The sequence below is a fragment of the Somniosus microcephalus genome, chromosome 2 (genome assembly GCF_052327205.1).
Source record: "Somniosus microcephalus isolate GS21.2 chromosome 2, FLI_Smic_1.0, whole genome shotgun sequence".
Lineage (NCBI taxonomy): Eukaryota > Metazoa > Chordata > Chondrichthyes > Squaliformes > Somniosidae > Somniosus > Somniosus microcephalus.
In genome coordinates, this window is record NC_140988.1 from 268018729 (window position 1) to 268041222 (window position 22494).

At 41.0% G+C, this 22494-nt stretch overlaps 1 protein-coding gene across 3 annotated transcripts in view; it reads right to left on the reverse strand.

The window, feature by feature from the left end:
• Positions 1-3658: 3658 nt before the first annotated feature.
• The window catches only part of map3k1 (mitogen-activated protein kinase kinase kinase 1, E3 ubiquitin protein ligase), a 124418-nt gene continuing 105582 nt past the window's right edge, over positions 3659-22494 (reverse strand). For all 3 annotated transcript variants that reach the window (XM_085971871.1, XM_085971880.1, XM_085971889.1), the window contains 6 exons: positions 15085-15237; positions 13776-13938; positions 9892-10023; positions 9401-9543; positions 7672-7803; positions 3659-7194 (listed from right to left, as the gene is read on the reverse strand). In XM_085971871.1, the coding sequence (XP_085827997.1) occupies positions 7048-7194; positions 7672-7803; positions 9401-9543; positions 9892-10023; positions 13776-13938; positions 15085-15237 (870 nt within the window). In that variant the 3' untranslated portion in view covers positions 3659-7047. The remainder of the gene's footprint in view (positions 7195-7671; positions 7804-9400; positions 9544-9891; positions 10024-13775; positions 13939-15084; positions 15238-22494) is intronic.

Sequence of the window (22494 nt, forward strand, 5' to 3'; positions counted from 1 at the left end):
TTCATAGCGAGAGGATGAGTACAGGAACAAGGATGTCTTGATGCAGTTGTACAGGGCCTTGGCGCGACCACACCTGGAGTATTGTGTGCAGTTTTGGTCGCCTTATCTGAGGAAGGATGTTCTTGTCATGGAGGGAGTTCAGCGAAGATTCACCAGACTGATAGCTGGGATGGCAGGAATGACATATGAAGAGAGATTGGGTCAATTGGGCTTATATTCACTGGAGTTTAGAAGAATGAGAGGGGATCTCATTGAAACTTACAAAATTCTAACAGGACTAGACAAGACTAGATGCAGGAAGGATGTTCCCAATGGCGGGGGAGTCGAGAACCAGGGGGTCACAGTCTAAAGGTAAGGGGTAAGCCATTTAGGACTGAGATGAGGAGGAATTTCTTCACCGAGTGGTGAACCTGTGGAATTCTCTACCACAGAAGGCAGTTGAGACCAATTCATTAAATACAAGGAGTTGGATATATTTCTTAAGGCTAAAGGGATCAAGGGATATGGGGAGAAAGCAGGGACAGGGTACCGAGTTTGGATGATCAGCCATGATCTCATTAAATCGCAGAGCAGGCTCGAGGGGCTGAATGGCCTACTCCTGCTCCTATCTTCTATGTAACTTGCAGGCACCACTAGGATCAGAGGTGAAATCATGTATGGAGTGCAAGAGTGGATAAGGGACATCGGAGGCAATTCTGGGATTTGGAGAAAAGGGGGAGGAACATATGCCAATAAAATTTGAGGAAATAGTTTCCCCCACCATCCCATAGTTGCACCTATGCAGAGCTGTATGGGAGGTGCCAATTATCACTCGAGTCCAAGATGCTTAGAGTAGCTAGGTTGTTCCCAGAGGTGCAATCAAAGGAGGTTGGGTCCACTCTTGGTTTTACGTGATTCATATGATTACAATTAAAATCGTTTGGGATCTACTGTGGGATTTAGTGAAACTAAAACATTTGTTGTATATAATGGCCCAGATTTACCTGTCAAAATAATGGTGCTCACTGTTATTTATGTGCAAATGGTACAGCAACTTCAGGTGAGGGGCAGATGTGTGGTTAAAAAATCCAAACGTTGCTGTCCAAGTTGTGCCACTCCACCGTTAACTTTGCAAAAACAGCATCTCGCTGTCTGCCTCACCATTGAAATGCATTGAATGGCGTGAAGTTGCTGTATTTGCGCAGTAGATACAAACTAAATTCACCACAGAAAGTTAAGTCTTGTCTATTCTAAGTACATAAGCATTAATTATTGCCAATCAACCTCTAAGCCACTGAAAGTTAACTATTACAAGTGTGAAGTCTCTTTCCTTCAGGTTTTAATTATTGGAGATTTTAATATAAAATTTAAATTAATTTTTTCACTTTTCCTTTCTCTTAATCCAATCTTTCTTTCTGCCCCTTTATTTCTTTCTGTACCTGATTTGACATTGAATTCACCCCCTCTAATTTACACTTCCTTCTCAGTTCTTGCACTGTAAATTTCACAATCCTTCAATCTGATTGGTTAAGGAGATACAGTTGCTTGCCCTGTTCATTCAGATCCCGATGTCCGGTTTCCCTCACTGTGACGTTATCAGCTCGCACTTTCAGCAACTTGCCATACAATAAATTAAAAAACTTAAACGTGCAAGGGCAACGAACAACAGATGCCGTTAGACACTGTCCGACAGCAAAATTTGAACCATTATTATTCATGGACACTGAGGGGGAGAAATTCAGTTGGTTAGCGCCTCCCGTTATAGCCTCTGGGGGCAATAACGGGGTGCTAATGACTTGCCAACTGGGCGCGGGAAGATGAACGACTCCTGCTAACTTGGCAGAGGGGTTTGCGGCCGGAGATCGTGACGTCATTGCTGTGCGCATCACCCCGGACCCTAACTTCGGTTCTGCCCCCTGCAGCAGCCAGGTGACAACACAGACAGCTGCAGGAGGCATTGTTCGGGAGGCACAAATAAAAGGGGATGTTGGCGCGGGTAGGAGAAAAATTTTAACGCTTCGTGATTTTTTTCGATTGCTCCTGGGCTACGATCGATCAACATGGCACTCTGCTGGAGTGCATGGGGCTGATTGGGCCGGATCGCGGATGCCATCGGGGACTAGCTAACTAATGCAGAGCCTGCAGCGATGGCCCTTCCCTTTAAGGGAGGGAAGGAGCCTCGGATCACGGCAGCGCTGCACCACTACCACCCCGCCTGCGTCCTTTAGCGCTCCAGGAATGAAGTGGAGCGCTTGATTTAGTGCTCCACTTCCTTCCTGGAGCACAAACACCAAATTTTGAAAAAGCTGGGAATCATTAGCGCCTGGCGCCAAGTTTCCCAGCTTTCAAAAGTTAGCGCCCCAAACGGGGCGATACTGAATTTCTGCCCGAGGCTTTTTATGGCAAAAATGTGTTTAACCTCTGGGGCATTATTTGCCTCTGAAGATCAATGGATAGTAACCTTACCACGATTAATTTATATTCTCGGGCTATTCAGATCAAAACATTGAAAAGAACAAACATTATTGGTAAGCTAACTCCCTAAATTACCATATTATTCTCCTGTAGGAAATTTGTAACTGAAAATAGTCTGAAAAAAATTAAAAGATTAATTGGATCAATAATTAGCCTGCTTCAGTTCTAAAAGCAAAGGTCAACAATTACCAATTCTAGTGGGTTATGCAGGCCGTTAGGTCTTCCTAGTCACGGTGATTTCAGACCCTATAACACCATTATTGAAGCTAGGGTCTGGCTAGTGGATGTGTTGGCAGACATTCCTACCAGTCCCTGCTTATTCTTGACCTGGATCTTTCCTTATGTGATGGTTAACAATTCATCCCGATGCTCTCCCTTTCTTCATTACCTTTTGTGCATCTTCCAGCTCATTCTCATGTGTATCTTTCTATTATGCTGGAAATACTTCAAGTTGATCAGCATCCATAACTCCAAAAATGGTGAGCTCCTCATCTCAACTGTGCTACTTTCTCTCCCATCTTTCTTGTAATGTGGTGACCAGAACTGCACGCAGTATTCTAGCTGTGGCCCAACTAGTGTTTTATACAGTTCTAGCATAACCTCCCTGCTCTTATATTCTATGCCTCGGCTAATAAAGGAAAGTATCCTGTATGCTTTCTTAACCAAATTGCTTCAGATTGGAAAATACAACAAACTAATTTGCCAGGTCACAAGGCAGTCTGGGACAAAGAAAGCCCTTTGAGCCCATTTGATCTCACCCTTCTAGGCACCAACTCTGCCATCTTCCAACTATAGCAGATGGCGGTTTCTTAAATGTCACTTAGTGTGTGCAGCGAAAAACAATGGAGATGCAGAAGTTGTTCCAAAAAAAAAACCTTTTATTTACTAGAAAGACAAAAACACCAAAATAGGTCCAAATTATGCTATAAAATGTTTCAAAATGGGGTAAAAATTTCAATAATTAAAATATTTGATATATTTAAAATTACAAAGGATACATTTAACCAAATCTCTCAACCCCAGAGGTTTTTTTAAAAAAAAATTTTGCTTGCACAGTAAGGTGCTAATAGAAGTTAGCCCTTAAGCCCTGGAAGTTTTAGAAATTACAGTCACATAGCAAATATAGTTTCATTGTGAAAGTGTACTTTGGTAGAAGAAAAACTATAGGACACCTGAGGTAGTAGAAACTGGAATAAAACAGCAGTAGACGTTATTTACAATTTAAGAAGTACCAAACAACATAACAGGAACAGCACAAATAATTACACATTACATTTTCAGTCCAGCTCTGATCCAAAGGAAAAGAATATTACATCACATGTGCATAAAATAAAAGAAGAAAATTACACAAAATACATCACAATCACCAGCAAGCTGAGGGCAATGCAAACAATCTCAATTAAAACGCATCTTGATAATAAAAAGCATCAACTTATTAAACAAGCCAGATGCTGAGATCTACGAAGTAATACTGATTAGCCGAGGTTCATCAGTTCAATGTTTTTGTCAGAAACAGTGAAAGTTGACAAAAACATTTCCAGTATAAAATGGCAAGAGTGCATCATTTAAAGCTCAAGAAAAAACACTTTTTAAACAAAACTTATTGACTTGACAGGAACCCAAAATATGATTCCAGGTTGTCAATAAATTAGAGTCACTGCTATGAAGTATGCTACATACATCTCTGTACATCTTTAACTCTTCAAGCAATAACAGCACCTTTTTAACCAATGAGGAATGTGATACAACATTAAAACATTCTTTAAAAAAATTAACATCTATACTTTCAGGGCTTCACATTATAATTTAAAAAAATTGAACATGGGGACAGAAACCCCTTATTTCATTGATAGTTAAAAGCCTCTTACATTTTTTTCAACCATGTATATCAATTTGACATGAATATTTTTATTTACTAAACTTGCCACAGTTAAAGTGGAAATAACAAGTAGTACAAATCTGTAAAGACAGTCAGACTTATTGCTGGAAGAGTTAAAATTCCCAAACTAAAATGTTTAAAGGATGCAAGCTTTTACAGCTAATCACTTCTCAAAACACTTACAAAATATTTAGATTCAACTAAAAAATGTCAAAGCAAAATGCCATTTTCCTTCAGTACTACACAAGTGTGAATTAATAGATATCTAATGTGAATAGTTCAATCAGAATTTGTCTTGCCGTTTAAAAAGATACATTGGTTGATGCAAATTATTTCATCTTTTCATTCGTTTTCAATCCAATAGTACTATTTTACATACAGCAATATGTATCTGCCTTTTCTTTACTCGTCTTCATGTGAAGACATAAAAACATTTAAATACCATAAAACAGCAGTAGGGTTTACTTAATGGCATGTCCTGAAATGTGGACTTAAGTCTAATTCAAACTTCTGTTCCCCCTCATCCTTAGTTTAAGGAAGTAAGGTGTTGGAAACACTAATACTCTTTAAAGTTATCAAAGTCTTGCATGCAGTTTTGTAACATGCTTGTAATTCAACTAAGGTTTCAGGATACTGCATTAAATTACATCTGCCCTTAAGCGGATTTGTGACTGAAGGCCAACATTCAAAATAACTATTCCGAAAAGAGGACCAATTGGACTAAAACCAATGTTAAAGACATTGCAATGAAACAACAATTTTAAGTTCTATCCTAAGAAATATGGCAACAATGAGTTAAGCCTTTTGCTGAAGGAAAACTGCAGACCAAGCTTTGAATATAACATTTTTGCTGTTTTTTTTTTTTGTTTAAGAAAAGGTAGAGACAGTAAGACTTTCTTGCAAAGATTCCAGAATCTTACAGCAGCAGCCGAAGGTGAAGTTCAACTGATTGAAACGTTTACGTTTCAAAGTTGAACAGAAGGCTTCAAAACAGTAGCACAACTGAAACCACAGCATGGCTGCTGCTTAACATTCATCAACTGAAACTGAGTAACAGGTTTAAACAGCAGGTGCTACCGTAAAAGTTCTGTAACGGGCACAGTGATGGTATGACACTGGAATTGTAAAGGTAATCTGTTCAGCATCTTACAAGAAATAGTACACATCAATAAACTGTAAAAACCAAGTAATTTTTCAGTAACTTTGTAACCCAAACGGCTGAATTATGGCAAACAGTTTTACAAATACAAATTTTGAAAATAGATTTCACACATAACCCTTCCCTGAATATTAAACAAATTAAGCCGCAAGTGAATACCACAGAATTCCTTTCAATTACAACAGCTAGTAAAACGACCCGTTCATTAAGACTGGACAAAGATACAGCAGGCACCTTTCTAGTAAATCGTCCAGCAGGCACCTTGCTAGTAAATTGTCCAATCAGCTTAGATGATTTTCTAACTTGGCTATCTTCCACAATGAAAACCTTATAATCAAGTACTTAAGTGGACCGTTGAAGATATTAAAGAGTAGAGTTTCCGCTAGGCTGCGCTGCAATTCGCCAAAAATTGACCAAACCAGTGCAAAAGATTGCGGAATTTCAAGCGCAAATTGAGTTTCCGCGATCTTTTGCGCTAGTTAAAAAAAAAAAATCATACTGGAAGTCGGCCCCATCCACAAAACTGGCCAAGCCCTCAGATCAAATTAATCAGCATGGCGAGTTTCTGCTGATTGCCACAGTTTGCAGGCCTTTGAGGTTTAGGCGCAAGGACACTAACAGGCACCTTTTAAAAATTAAAAAATGTAATTTACTAAGAAACTGAATACTGTACACCAATGAAACTTAAATGTTTCTGTATAGTTTTATAAAGTAATTTTCAGTGATTTAAAATTGGGTTACTCAAGCATGGACTCGACACATTAAAAATGCTTATTTTTTGTGATAGACCCATTTTCAGCTGTATTAATAAAACTGCAGTAGTTTACCACTCAAATATATCAAGGAACATTTTTTAATGCAAGAAAAAGAAAACAAATAATTATGTTCTAAAACACTGCCTGATTGCACTGGTTCATGGAAGATTTACGTTCAGTGATATGCAAATGAGTTAACAGAAACTTGAGCAAAAAATTCAATTTGGAAAACGCGCAATTTTTTGCGCCCAAAGCGGAAACTCTACCCAAAAAGGTCTCAGTATTAAACCCAGAAAAAAACCCTTTTCAGAATCATTTTGTAAGTAAGGAGTTTAACAGGGAGAATCTGGCAATATTAATATATCCTCAGTTTACTTCAGAAATGTATAAACCATAACCAGTGGCAGTTTAAAAACAGCAAAAACTCCAAGGAGCCACTCAGCTGCTAGCATTTGCTGAAAAAGTGCTCTGACAGAACAATGTTCTTCCCAACTGCCCCACAGCTTTCAACTGGCAGATCCAAACTACATTTCTGAGCGCTAAGGCCAAGTCTGATCAATAGGAAGGCACAACTTTTACAAGCAAGAACAAGACATTTGCATACTATTTTAAACGTATAGATCCTTGTGTGGCAGTTGTTTACTGAGACACAGGCTCCTTTTGGCCTTTGCTGATTTTATTTCAAACTTGAGGCCAATTAACTTATTTATGCAGCTCTACAGTGCACTGCAGGACAACACAAGCATTTTCTTTGTTTCAGTAGTTTCTTCTTGCACAGCTTTTATTTGCAATGGTCTCCATCACCACGTTCGGAAGACTGGGTGTTTCAGAAGCTCCCGTGATGGAGGTCTATCCTGGGGCTGAAGTTCCAGGCACCGGAGAGCCACATCCCGCAATGCAGGGGATAAATGGCTTGGAATTGTTGGGGCACTTGTTGCACTGGCAATCTGTTGAATTTTGAGATAAGATGCAATATTTAGAAATATTTGCTAGTATGCATTATAGTAGTCGAATTCAACCACAATATCGTCAGCAGTTTCCTTAACACCCTGTGCAAATGTATTAATAGGTAGTACTCAAAAATAGTCTTAAATTGTAATCGTCAGCAAGTGAGGGCATTGCACTATAATTCTATACACATTTATATACATCTTTATTTAAGAGCATAATCCTATATTTAATTTTATTTGAGCATTGTTGTCCTTTCTTCCAATTGGTTACAAGTTCAAAAATGTTTTACTAATGCTCAGTACAATAAATTGTCAAATCAGACAAGTTCATATTTATTGTGGGTTTGTAATAATGGTTTAAAAAGTTAACAGTGCTCAATACACAAAACACACTATTGCAATAATTGTACTTTTTAAATAATGCATCCAATCTTTCAGTATTTAACCGGGATAATTTTCTGCCAATTTACCTACCTTAAATATTAGAGCAAGGTGATTGGAGTGCTTCTCTGCATTCCAAGGAGGTTTGGCACAGGCCATCTCTATAATAACACAGCCAACACTCCACACGTCACAGCTTCTGCCATATTGTTGGCCCCGTAACACCTAAAAAAGTAAACGCAAGGGTTTGGATCAATGTAGAATGTGATTGACTATTGAGGGCTGGCTTCTGTAAACATCTAGTGTGATTTGGAAAGCAGAACATGAAAACCTATACCACCAGTAAAGCATGCATTACAACTGAAGCTACGACAACATTCTCAACTAATGCATGGTGGCATAGTGGTTAGCACTGTTGCCTCACAGCGCCAGGGACCCGGGTTCGAATCCGGCCTCGGGTGGCTGTCTGTGTGGAGTTTGCACATTCTCCCCATGTTTGCGTGGGTTTCCTCCGGGTGCTCCGGTTTCCTCCCACAGTCCAAAGATGTGCGGGTTAGGTTGATTGGCCATGATAAATTGACCCTTAGTGTTAGGGGGATTAAAATATGTGGGGTTACGGGGATAGGGTGGGATATGTGTTGGTGCAGGGGTTACGGGGATCGGGTGGGATATGTGTCGGTGCAGGCTCGATGGGCCGAAATGGCCTCTATCTGCACTGTGGGGTTTCTGTGATTCTGTGTGAATATGAAAGAAGAATCCTTAATGTCTAACTCAACCATTTTCTGTATAACAGGGCAGTTGAAACAAATTCTACCGCTGCCAACATATTGTATTAGGAGATTGTGTGTGTGTGGTCTAGGACAGGAACAATGACATACAGCGGAATGCGTTACAATGAAACTCCCAATTCACTAATTATTTTAATGAATCATATTTTGCACAAAATAGAAATTATTTACAGGCATTACTGTTCTTCAGAAATCATGTTAAAAATTTGCTTAAACAATGTTATATTTTCCACATGTTAGAGGGATCTTGAGTGGTCGCTTAAGCAGCAATGCATCATAGTTGAGCGCTCCAAAAATCAGGGTAGAGACACGACAGATGGAGGACAGCCAAATTAAAAAAAAGACAATTTAAAAATTGTTCAAGTAGGAAGATTAAACAAAGTCTGGATTATTTAAAGCTTCGATTTTTTGCTCATTGTGAATGATATGTGGAAACAATGGATGTTGACAATGGGAATACACTTATAAGATGCAGTAAAGGGGCCAGGGAAATGAGGGAGATCACTGTTACTCTGCACCACTGTCACAACTCCTAGTGGCTTTCTCACCAGAAGGTTTGGCCATAGGTCACAGCCTGTCCAGGGAGGTACGTGCGAGAAGAGTACTCAGAATATAGGAAAGGGGGAGAAAGATATCGGAAACGGGGGAAAAAAGTGTCCGTCAGTTAAAGCAAATACAGTTTGCTCCACAAATAAGGATGCATTCCACAATTTTCCAAAATTATTCATGAGAATATCAGAATACACAAAGATTTCTGCAGCACTGACACAATCTGTAAAAATGGATCACTTAGAGGAAATAATTTTTAACAAGATTTGCAGCCTGTAACTTTTCTTGCATTTGTCCTTTAATCTCAATACAGGCTACCATCATATTTAAACCCTTTGCCTAAAACAATTATGCCAAGGTAAAACTCCAATATTTAGTGTTGATAGGTTACTTTAATGTCAATGGTAATGCCAATGACTGGAGAGCAGCAGCAACAAAAGTATTGCATAAATACATAATATAATAAAGTTTACAGTCCATTTCACCTCAGGTGCCATGAATGCAATAGTTCCCAACAGCTGCCCTTGAAATTCGCCTGCACCAGTGCCTTTTGATGCCAACCTGGCTGCAGCTCCAAAATCGGCTATTCTTAGTCGCTGTCCTGTGCTGTCAATTAGCAGATTGGCACCTAGAAAACCAAATACTGCAAGTTAGTACAGTAATCAGTAGAGGAAGCAAATACCTTTCCCTAGTTACAATCCCAAATATTCTCTTAAATGCCACATACACATTCCAAAGAGACCCCATTCCTTGACAACTGCAGGGAGGCATGTATTCTTAAAAGTAGTAACCATGTTATTGGATATGGTTCATACTCAGTTAAAGGCTTCTAAATCAAAAGGTCAGGGCAAGATCATGCTCTTGCTCTACTGTGACAGCACCACAAAGCATGGTTGCTCACAGCAGGGCCTGCTCTCATTTCATCCATTTGTCTTTTGAACCCTTTGTATTTAGCTGTGGATCAAGGCATTCTTACCTTTGATGTCCCGGTGGATGATTTGGTTCTCATGGAGATAAGCCAGGCCACGCAGCAGCTGCTCATTGTAATTAATAATAACTTGTTCCTTGAAAGCACCGTACTTGTTCAACAAATGAGAAACCGATCCACCTAAAAATAAAATGCAATGTAAAGAGATTCTGAAACGTATCAGAACTGCTCAACATAGCATATCCCCCCACTTCATTTAATTGCAAAATCAAAAATTAAATTTTCATGTGATGCAGCACTTAAGTCTGTTTAAGGTTTCACCAGGAGCCACAGAATCAGGAATCTCTTACCATTAACAAAGTTCCAGACATTTCTTTCAACTTATGTAAAAATACTTGTAATTATTCATGAACCACTGTAAAAGTCAAATCAAGGGTATAGAATCAGAGAACGACAGGACAGAAGGCCATTCAGCCCATCATGCCTGTGCCAGCTCTCAAAGAGCTAGCCAATTAGTCCTAACCTCCTGCTCTTTCCCCATAGTTCAGCATATTTTTCCCTTTTCAAGTATTTATCCAATTCCCTTTTGAAAGTTATTATTGAATCTGCTTCCACCACCTTTTCAGGCAGTGCATTCCAGATTACAACAACTCGCTGCATTAAAAAAAAGTTTATAAAAAAGCCAGTGACAGCATGCGGAAAGTACACTCCCAACAGCAGGAGTCACTGGATGGGTATCAAGAATAAGACTCCAGGCTGACTTTCTCTCCTCTCCAGCCTAGGCGTGCCAGATCCATTTTAGCACCCTTCCAACACCCCAGCAGGGATCAGCTAATTTAGCATAGATTGGCACATACGTCTCAGTTCTACAATGGATAGTGGACTTACTGAGCAATTGGAAGAGCTCAAAGTATAAATTCAAAACTAATTACAAGCTAATTAGAAGTGGAAAAGGTAGAAGCAATGGAAGGGGTGAAAATTGAGAGACAGGATGTACTAGAAAGGCTGGGTATGCTTAGAGTGGACAAGTCGCCTGGTCCAGATGGCTTGCATCCCAGGTTGCAAAGGAAATTGGGGGAGGAGATAGTGGAAGGGCTTGCCATCATTTTCCAATCTTCCCTAGATGCGGGGGAGATGCCTGAGGATTGGAAAGTGGCAAATGTGACACCATTGTTCAAGAAAGGGTGCAAGGACAATCCTAGTAACTACAGGTCGGTCAGTTTAACATCAGTGGTGGGTAAAGTTTTAGAAACAATAATCAAGGAAAAAATTATGCACTTGGAGAGGTTTAAGCTAATTAAGGAGAGCCAACACGGGTTTGTAAAAGGAAGATAGTGTCTGACTAATCTAATTGAATTTATTGATGAAGTAACAGAGAGGATTGATGAAGAGAATGCAATGGATGTTGTCTACATGGATTTTCAGAAGGCATTTGATAAAGTATCACATAGAAGGCTGGTTAACAAAATTGAGGCTCATGGAATAGGTGGGTCAGTGGCAGCTTGGATAAGGAATTGGCTTAAGGACAGAAAACAGCGAGTTGTGGTAAATGGATGTTTTTCAGACTGGAAAACTGGTAGACAGTGGTGTTTCCCAAGGGTCAGTGCTGGGGCCACTGCTTTTTTTGATATATATACATAAATGACCTGGCTATTGGAATACAGAGTAGAATTTCTAAATTTGCCAATGACACTAAACTTGGGGGTGTGGCAAACAATGATGATATCATCAATCGACTGCAAAAAAAATAGAAAGGCTGGCAAAATGGGCACACAAGTGGCAGATGGAATTTAATAGAGAGAAGTGTGAGCTGATGCATTTTGACAGAAGGAACAGGGAGAGGCAATATACACTTAATGGCACAGTTTTAAAGAGTGTGCAGGAACACAGGGACCTGGGAGTTAATGTGCATAGGTCCCTGAAGGTGACAGGACATATTGAGAGAGTGGTTAACAGAGCATATGGAATCTTGGGCTTTATGAATAGAGGTATTGAGTACAAACGTAGAGAAGTTATGCTGAACCTTTATAAAGCGCTGGTTAGGCCACAACTGGAGTATTGCATCCAGTTCTGGTCACCACACTTTAGGAAGGATGTGAAGGCCCTTCAGAGGGTGCAGAGGAGATTTACCAGAATGGTTCCGGGGATGGGGGATCTTAGCTACAAGGACAGGTTGGAGAAGCTGGATTTGTTTTCATTAGAGCAAAGGAGGTTGAGGGGTGATTTGATAGAGGTGTACAAGATTATGACAGGTACAGCAAGTGATTAAGAAGGCCAATGGAATGTTGGCTTTCATTGCTAGGGGGATAGAATATAAAAATAGGGAGGTATTGCTTCAGTTGTACAAGGTATTGGTGAGTCCGCACCTGGAATACTGCATACAGTTTTGGTGTCCATACTTAAGAAAGGACATACTTGCTCTCGAGTCAGTACAAAGAAGGTTCACTCGGTTAATCCCGGGGATGAGGGGATGGACATATGAGGAGAGGTTGAGTAGATTGGGACTCTACTCATTGGAGTTCAGAAGAATGAGAGGCGATCTTATTGAAACATATAAGATTGTGAAGGGGTTGGATCGGGTGGATGCGGGGAGGATGTTCTCGATGATGGGTGAAACTAGAACTAGGGGGCATAGTCTTAGAATAAGGGGCTGCTCTTTCAAAACTGAGATGAGGAGGAACTACTTCACTCAGAGGGTGGTGGGTCCATGGAATATGCTGCCCCAAAAAGCTGTAGAAACTACATCATTACATAAATTTAAAACAGAAATAGAGTTTCCTAGAAGTAAAGGGAATTAAGGGTTACGGGGAGCGGGCAGGAATTTGGACATGAGTCTAGGTTTGGATCGGTCATGGCCCTGTGGGTAGTGGAGCGGGCCCAGGGGCCGTGTAGCCTGATCCTGCTCCTATTTCGTGTGTCTACTTCTGTTAGATTCAGGAGATGGTTCTGTGATAGTGGATTGGCGGTTAGGATCAGATCAGCCATGATCTTATTGAATGGCGGAGCAGGCTCGAGGGGCCGATTGGCCTACTCCTGCTCCTATTTCTTATGATGTCACTGAGCAGCTGCAGGTCATTCTGAGGGGGGGGGGGGGGGGGGGGGGGGGGGGAGAGAAGAGTGACAGCCGGAGGTTGTGGTCCATATTGGTACCAACGACATAGGTAGAAAAAGCGATGAGGTCCTGCAGGCAGATTTTAGGGTGCTAAGAAAGAGATTAATATGCAGGATCTCAAAGGTAGTAATCTCCAGATTACTCCCGGTGCCACGAGCTAGCGAGTGCAGAAATAGGAGGATAGAGCAGATGAATGCGTGGCTAGATAGACGGTGCTGGAGGGGAGGGCTTTAGATTGCTGAGGCATTGGGATTGTTCTGGGGGAGGTGGGACCGATTGGCCTACTCCTGCTCCTATTTCTTATGTTTGGATAGGCTAGACGGGGAAAGGCTGTTCCTGCTAGTTGATGGAACAAGGACTAGGACACAGATTTAAGGTTTTGGGCAAGAGATGGGGGGATGTGAGGAAAAACTTTTTTACGCAGCGAGTGGTGAGGACCTGGAACTTGCTGCCGACAGAAGTGGTGGAAGTGGAGACACTCAATGTTTTCAAGGGGAGACTGGATAAGCACTTGAGGGAAATAAACTTGCAGGGCTACGGGGATAGAGCGGGGGAATGGGACTGACTGGATTACGCTACAGAGCGCTGGCACGGACTCGATGGGCTGAATGGCCTCCTTCTGTGGCGTTATGACTATGACAAGGTCAGGCATAGTATAATCAAAACATGTTTTTTGCTGTCTATTTGATGCTTCCATTCTTTCCAATGGGATGAACAATGACAATTTTCCAAAACTGGCAGCTAGAAACAAGCCAGTTAGAAAAATAAAATGACTTCAGATTACAGATAATTTATTGATTTAAAAAATGTTCAGTCTCACCTGCCATCCATTCAACAAACAGATTATAGTTACTCTTCTCACAGGTGGCACCTAACATCCGAATTATATTAGGATGGTTAAGGTGGGCCATCATCCTGATTTCTTCTCTTAGGGTTTGTACCACTTCTTCTTGCTCAGATGATGTGTTCCTAACGTAAGTCACCTGTTTACAAAGTTAGAAAAATAAATTTAGAACTCTAAATTGATAAAATTAAATTGCATATACTTACAACAGTGACTACGGTTCAAATAGTACTTAATTGGCTATGACATGAAAAGTACTACATAATGAAAGTTCATACTGCCACACACACACACAACCAGTGAAACAGGGAGAACTAAGAAAAATCTTCAAATTCAGGTCAGGTGATTTTCTCCACACTGTTATAGAAGGCCTGTTATGAGGTCCATCCTTTTTTATTTGGAGAAGCCAGTATTAAGGCTCCAATTAACAGCACTGAATACAACAGTAAAGAATGTTGCTCCAAGCAATACTAATCAAAGAGAAATGAGGGTTGGATAGAAGGGAGCTAAATGTAAATATTGAAGTCCATTCAAGAGCACAGAAAAACATACCTTTGATAAATAATGTACCATTCTTCCACATTCACTTAACCATCACATAGGAAAAACAACAAAAAGTACACAAATTGGTGGTGGGGTCTGGAGGGCCAAGATCTTTAGGCTGGCTTGAAACGCACATGCTGATGTGCTCACCAGTCTGATCTAGCAAAACAATAATACTTAATACAAATGTGAATATTTCTACTCATCACTGCCTTGCAAATGGCATCCAGACAACCCCCAATATGTTAGCCCAAGAAGTGGTCACACCACAAGTAGAACAAACTAATTTTAAACTTGCTTTTAAACTCTTCCGAGAGAGAGTGCACAAGAGCAAGAGAGATAAAAATGGCCCTGATGTGATCACTTACATGGCACTGTTGTGAAACACTATTCTCTAACAAAGCATGAGCAATGCCACAAGAGTTCTGCTATTCCACAAAAATAAAATTAGCATTAGAATACCTGAAGAGGACATACAAATGGAGAATTACTAACTGTGATGTAAATTAATCTTTGTTAATTGAGATGAAAGTGCAATTAAACAAAAATAAAACATGATAAAAGCTCCTGGCATAATAAGAGTGGCAAAAATCAAATATATTGCATGTTTTCACTTAATTGCCAAAAGCAGTTCACTCGGAGCACCAAGACATTGCTCGCTGTGGGATGAATTTGAAATGCTGTCACATCTTTACTCCAACATTTTGTTGATGGTGGGATCAGCAGAATATTTGAAAATTACCTGTTTCACAGCCATTAATGTCCCTGTTCCCACATCTTGTGCCTGGTAACATGAAGAAAAGGCCCCAAGGCCTATCTGTTGTCCTTTGAACCATTCTACACCCTCTCTGTAAGCGAGTTTTGCTTTGGTATGTCCAGGGAGGGTTTCTGGTGTCTGCAAGTTAAATCATTATAAATAAATAATACATATTTATAAAAACTTATTCAATTTACAATTCAAATTTAATACTACATATTAAAATACTGTTCTGATATGTACAATAGTTTCACAATTATGGAAGAAAGCTATGCACATTATTCAACATTATTTTTTGTTTGGAAGTAGGTTTGAGCATTTACTGTGTCCCATTTCTGATAACGGAGAACAGTTCAGCAGTAAAGCCAAGTGATTTAGAGTTATAAAGCTCTGCGCAAATAAATTGACTTACATTTTCAAATAAGGTTCGACAGAACTCGTGTACTAGAGATGTTTTACAATCTATTATATACAGTACAACAGATTGAAATGTTAAGTGCCTACAGTACCTGTTATTCCAGTAGATGGTGTTATGATAGGTATTTTCAAGGTTAAATGTGTCATACGTGAGACACATAGCTGCAAGTTTATAGTTAAGAGCAAATGTTCCCTCTAATTTATTTTTGGGTGCGTGGCTCATTTAAATTTCCGCGCACGTGTGGTTTTTCATAGAAACATAGAAGATAGGAGTAGGCTATTCGGCCCTTCGAGCCTGCTCCACCATTCAATGAGATCATGGCTGATCATCCAAATTCAGTACCCTGTCCCTGCCTTCTCCCCATATCCCTTGATCCCTTTAGCCTCAAGAAACATATCCAACTCTTTCTTGAATATATTTAATGAACTGGCCTCCACCGCCCTCTATGGCAGAGAATTCCACAGGTTCACCACTCTCTGGGTGAAGAAATTCCTCCTCATTTCAGTCCTAAATGGCTTACCCCTTATCCTTAGACTATGTCCCCTGGTTCTGGACTCCCCGGCCATCAGAAACATCCTTCCTGCATCTAGTCTGTCCAGACCCGACAGAATTTTATAGGTTTCGATGAGATCCCCTCTCAATCTTCTAAACTCCAGTGAGTATAAGCCCAATCGACACAATCTCTCCTCATATGTCATTCCTGCCATCCCAGGTATCAGCCTGGTGAATCTTCGCTGCACTCCCTCCGTGGCAAGAACGTCCTTCCTCAGGTAAGGCGACCAAAACTGCACACAATACTCAAGGTGCGGTCTCACCAAGGCCCTGTACAACTGTAGCAAGACATCCTTGTTCCTGTACTCGAACCCTCTTGCTACGAAGGCCAACATACCATTTGCCTTCTTAACCGCCTGCTGCACCTGCATGCTTACCTTCAGCGACTGGTGCACAAGGACACCCAGGTCTCTTTGCACTTCCCCTTCTCCCAATCTATTGCCATTCAAATAATAATCTGCCTTCCTGTTTTTGCCACCAAAGTGGATAACCTCACATTTATCCACATTATAGTGCATTTGCCATGTTTCTGCCCAATCACCCAATCTGTCCAAATCGTACTGGAGTTTCACGACATCCTCCTCACAGCTTACCCTCCCACCCAGCTTTGTCTCGTCTGCAAATCTGGAGATATTACATCCAATTCCCTCGTCCAGATCATTAATATATATTGTGAACAGCTGGGGTCCTAGGACCGATCCTTGCGGTACCCCACTAGTCACTGCCTGCCACTCGGAAAACGACCCGTTTATTCCAACTCTTTGCTTTCTGTCCGCCAACCAGTTCTCTATCCAAGTCAATACCTTGCCCCCAATCCCATGTGCCTTAATTTTGCACGCTAATCTCTTGTGGGACCTTATCGAAAGCCTTCTGAAAGTCCAAATACACCACATCCACTGGTTCTCCCTTATCTATTTTACCAGTTACATCCTCAAAAAATTCCAGTAGATTAGTCAAGCATGATTTACCTTTTGTAAATCCATGTCGACTTTGTCCGATCCTGTCACTGCTTTCCAAGTGCTCTGCTATTACATCTTCTATAATAGACTCTAGCATTTTCCCCACTACCGATGTCAGGCTTACCGGTCTATAATTCCCCGCTTTTTCTCTACCACCTTTTTTGAATAGTGGGGTAACATTAGCTACCCTCCAATCCATGGGTACTGTTCCAGAGTCTATCGAGTGCTGGCAGATGACCAGTAATGCATCCACTATCTCTAGGGCCACTTCCTTAAGGACCCTAGGATGTAGACCATCAGGCCCTGGGGATTTATCGGCCTTCAGTCCCATCAATTTTCCCAACACCATTTTCCTACAAATACTGATTTCTTTCAGTTCCTCTCTTTCATCATTGAGAAACCGCCAACTGAGCTGCATGGGGGCTTCAGACAGCTGCGCAGCTAAACGGGAACATTGGTTAAAAGTTTATTGCAGTGCAGTCTAGCCACCGGTTCCCATAACACTTTAAACGCTTCCTGAATTATTATTATTATTATTTTTTTTTTTTTAAAGCCATGTTCCCCTTACGCAAGAACATAAGAAATAGGAGGAGTAGGCCATATGGCCCCTCGAGCCTGCTCCGCCATTCAATATGATCATAGCTGAACTTCAACCTCAACCCCATTTTCTCGTCCGATTCCCATATCGCCAAAAATCTACCTATCTCAGCCTTGAATATGCTCAACGACTGAGCATCCACATCCCGCTGGGGTAGAGAATTCCAAAGATTCACAACCCTCTGAGTGAAGAAATTTCTCCTCATCTCAGTCCTAAATAGCCGAACCCTTATCCCGAGACTATTCCCCTTAGTTCTAGACTCTCCAGCCAGGGGAAACAGCCTCTCAGCATCTACCCTGTTAATCCCCCTCAGAATCTTGTATGTTTCAATGAGATCATCTCTCATTCTTCTAAACGGCAGAGTGTATAGGCCCAATCTACTCAATCTCTCCTCATAGGACAACCTTCTCATCCCAGGAATCAATCTACTGAACCTTTGTTGCACTCTCTCAAAGGCAAGTATATCCTCTTTCTCAGATAAGGAAACCAAAATTGTACACAGTACTCCAGGTGTGGTCTCACCAAAGCCCTGTACAATTGTAGCAAGACTTCCTTACTCTTGTACTCCAAACCACTTGCAATAAAGGCCAACATACCATTTGCTTTCCTAACTGCTTGCTGTACCGGCATGTTAACTTTGTGTTTCGTGTACAAGGACACCCAAATCCCTCTGAACAAACATTTAATAGTTCCTCACCATTAAAAAAAATCAATTTTCTATTTTTCCTACCAAAGTGAATAACCTCACATTTCCCCACATTATACTCCATCTGCCACCTTCTTGCTCACACACTCAGTCTATCTATATTCTTTTGCAGACTGTGTCTTTCTCAGCTTACTTTCCCACCTAGCTTTGTATCATCAGTAAACTTGGATACATTACACTCGGTTCCTTCATGCAAGTCATTAATATAGATTGTAAATAGTGGAGGTGCCAACACTGATCCTTGCGGCACACCCCACTAGTAACAGCCTGCCAATCTGAAAATGACCAGTTTATCCCTACTCTCTGTTTTCTGTCTGTTAACCAATCCTCTATCCACACTAATATATTACCCCCAACCCAATACCCCCTTATCTTGTGTAACAACCTTTCATGTGGCAGCTTATCGAATGCCTTCTGAAAATCCAAATAGCCTACATCCACTGGTTCCCTTTGATCTACCCCGCTAGTTACATCCTCAAATAACTAATAAATTTGTCAAACACGATTTCCCTCTCATAAAACCATATTGACTCTGCCTAATCATATGCCCCGTTACCACTTCCTTAATAATGGATTCCAGCATTTTTCCCGACGACTGAGGTCAGGCTAACTGGCCTGCAGGTCCCTGTTCTATCTCCCTCCTTTCCCTGAGTAAATTATATTTTAAATGCCCAAAATAAAAGTTTAAACAAAATAAATTCAAACACATAATTCACAATAATGTGATTAAATTTATCCATTGAATTGTCTTTTGTGTCTTTAAATGCTGTCATTAAGTTTTTATGTGTAGCCCTCATCCCCTTACAACAGCTTTGGCTTGGCCGTGATATTTGTGCCCAAAGCTGCAACTCTCAGCTGAATTTGGATTGTGCACAGAACATGTACATTATACCCGATTTCCCAGGATGCATCAGTACTAGTCCACTGCACTGCTGAGATTTTTTTCCTTTACCTCCTACCACTTTCTGTCCAGTAGTTTTTCTTCAAATAATTGAAAAACGAGAACACAAATTTCAAATGCTTTACTGAGGCAAAATATATATAAGAGAGGCCGTGTGGCTGTGAGAGTGCAAGGAAAAAAGTGAGTGTCTGATCACACACTTGTAGTAGCTTTTACTTTGCATTCTATAAACTAAAAATCTATATTAAGCTGAAGTGTAGCGAGACAGAAAAAAGAGGTTTGCAAGAGAGCACGCAAGAGGGATAAAAAGTGATTTTGTTTTTGTATAAAAAGAGATTTTTTCATTTAAGGTTTCTTCAATTTATGAAATGAAAACTCCAGTTGAATTTTTATGCCAACTAATTATTTCCATCCGACAGAAAATAATTTGCATTTATATAGCACCTTAATGCAGAAAAACATGCCAAACACTTCACAGTGGCATAGTCAGAGAGGAGGGATTAGGATGGGTGTCCAAAAGCTTGGTAGATTTTAAGGAGGATCTTTGAGGAGAGGCAGAGGGGTTTAGGGCATGAGGTCTAGGCCGCTGAAGGTGCGGCCACCAATTGTGGGGGAATAGGATGGTTGTGATACACAAGGGGCAAAAATCAGAGGAACGTAGAGTTGGGAGAGGAAGGGCTGTTGGGCTGGAGGAAGTTAGAGATAGGGAGGAATGCGACCATGAAGGGTTTTAAACAGTAGGATGAGAATTTTAAATTTGAAACACTGGGGGACCGGGAGCCAATGCTGGTCAGATAGGACAGGGATGACGAGTGAGCAGGACAGGATATAGGTTGGAAGTTTTGGATGAGCTGAATTTTGCAGAGGGCGGAGAGTAGGAAGCTGGCCAGGAAGGCAGTGAAATAGAGTCTGGAGGTGACAAAGGCATGGATAAGAGTTTCAGCAGCAAATGGGCTGAGGTTGGGGAGTGGGTTGGGTTTAAGAGGAGTCAACTGCTGGTAGATGTGGAAGTCGGTAGCCATTGTAATTGGTGGACAGAGTCGTAAGCTCAGCTCGGGCACACGGGACATCAAGGTCGTGAACAGTCTGGTTCAGTCAAGGGAGCTTGTGGTGAGGACTGAAGATGATGGCTTTGGTCCTCCCAATGTTCAGCTGGAGGAAATTGCAGCTCATCCAAGACTCGTTGTTGTTAGGCTGTCTGCCAAGCACCAAGGCACTGAAGAGTTCGAGAGAGCTGGTGCGGAGGTAAAGCTGGATTTTGTCAGCATACATGTAGGAGCTGACCCCATCCTGCAAATGACATCACCAAAGGGCAGCACGTAAGTGAGGAAAAGGACAAGGGCAAGGATAGATCCTTGGGATACTCTGGATGCAAGGGTGAGGGGGTAGGAAGAAAAGCCATTGCTGGAAATATACTGGCTACAATCAGATAGCTAAGAGTGTGGTAGGGCAGACACCGGATTGGAGGGATTCAAACCTGGAGTTGCGAGAAAGACAAGGCACAGATTTGGAAGGCAACAACTCATTCAAGGAATTTGGAGATGAAAGGGAGGCTGGAGCTAGGGTGGTAGTCTGCAAGCACAAAGGGGTGGAGGATGGAGTGAGGATGGTGGTTTTAAAAAGGGAAGGAGACATTTTGTGGAGAGAAAACCATTTACAACATCAGCTAGCATGGAGCCAGAAAAGTAAATTGGGTGGTTAGCAATTTTGGATGAATGGGGTCAAAGGAGCAGAAGGCAAGTCTCATGGAAAAGGTATGGGTGACGATGGGATAGAAGCTAGAAAAGTGGATTTGGAGCAACCAGGGAAGGAAGCAGCAGATGGTCTCAATCTTAGTGACAAAAAAGTCCATGAGCACATCACATTTCTTGTTGGCGGTGAGTGTAAAGGGGGTAGGGAAGAGGGACTCAAGTAGACAGCAGGAGTGAAGAAGCTGGGGTTGGGGTGTATATTTAACTCCAGAATGATTCTGGAATAGCGGGCAGCTTTGAGGAGAGTGAGGTTTGAAAGCGATGTGTTCCAGCCTGATCTGGTGATGGGTGACTAAAGCAGTTGCGCACCAGATATGGTCCAATGCTAATGGCTCACATGAGAGACAAGAGATTCCAATTTCTAAAACCTGAGACAAGGAAAAGGAGGGAGAAAAGGGCAGAGAGAAAGGCAGCTTTCCCCCCCATCTAATTTGAAATGCATCATCTCACTGGCAGAACTTCAAATTTCCACCCCAACAATAGCCCTTTAAATATTAGTTATACTAAAGCTAAAACATTTTCAAGCATTTTTGAGACCACTAGGTGAACCAATTAGATTAGAGCAGGATCCCACTCCGGAGGGGTTTTATTTTAACATGTCAAAAGATGCAGCTTTTGGGCCCATCCTTCCTGAACCTCCACCAGTCCATTTTAGAAATTTTTGCCAGTTAGGCATCAATGTTAATCTGGATGAGGAGCAAACCATCACTTCAAGATAACTCACCTGCATTCTTTCGGATATGGTCACTTTCAAAAGGTGAGGTTCTGCAGCACAAGTCAACTTCACATGCATTCTTAGGCAACAATAGAACAGCTATATTTCTCTAGTTAACTAAAATTGAGTATGCATTTGACACAAAATTAGGTTTCATTCCTTCTATTTTCATCAACTGTCAAGTTTTTGTTTCAGAGTTTCTTAATTTCCTCCCCAACACACCTCTTCTACCAAGTATGGAAAATATGGAAATTTGGCAACTGATTTGTTACAATTATTTCAAATGCTCTTTGGTATGGCACATACAGATCATATAATTGGTAAATGTGTACAGTGTTTCATTTTCACACAAGAACATGAGTTGCAATGGTTTGAAACATATGAAACAAAACCAAGATGGTCACTGTCAAAATTTAATTTAGTTATCAGTATTTATAAGATTAATGGCTCCAAAAGGCCAACACACTATAGTCAACAAACAGCATTGCTGTATTTGCAACTGTACCACACTAGTCTTGGTCATTATTTTGACCGTGATCATTTTTCAGGATGGTTCACATGCTGCATTTTCTAGTTATTTAGAGTTATGGGCAGTGGCAATACCAGTCTGAGCCTTTCACTCGTGTAAAAATTAGTTTAAGGAAAAGACATTTTCCAAAGGGATTTTAATGGCTGATACCACCCATCTTGTACACTGCAGTCTTTACAGAAAAAAAGTATATTGAAAATATATAAAATTCCCCAGAGGCACAGGACAGGATGAGAATTAAAGACCTTTTTGGAGGGGGGTGGGGA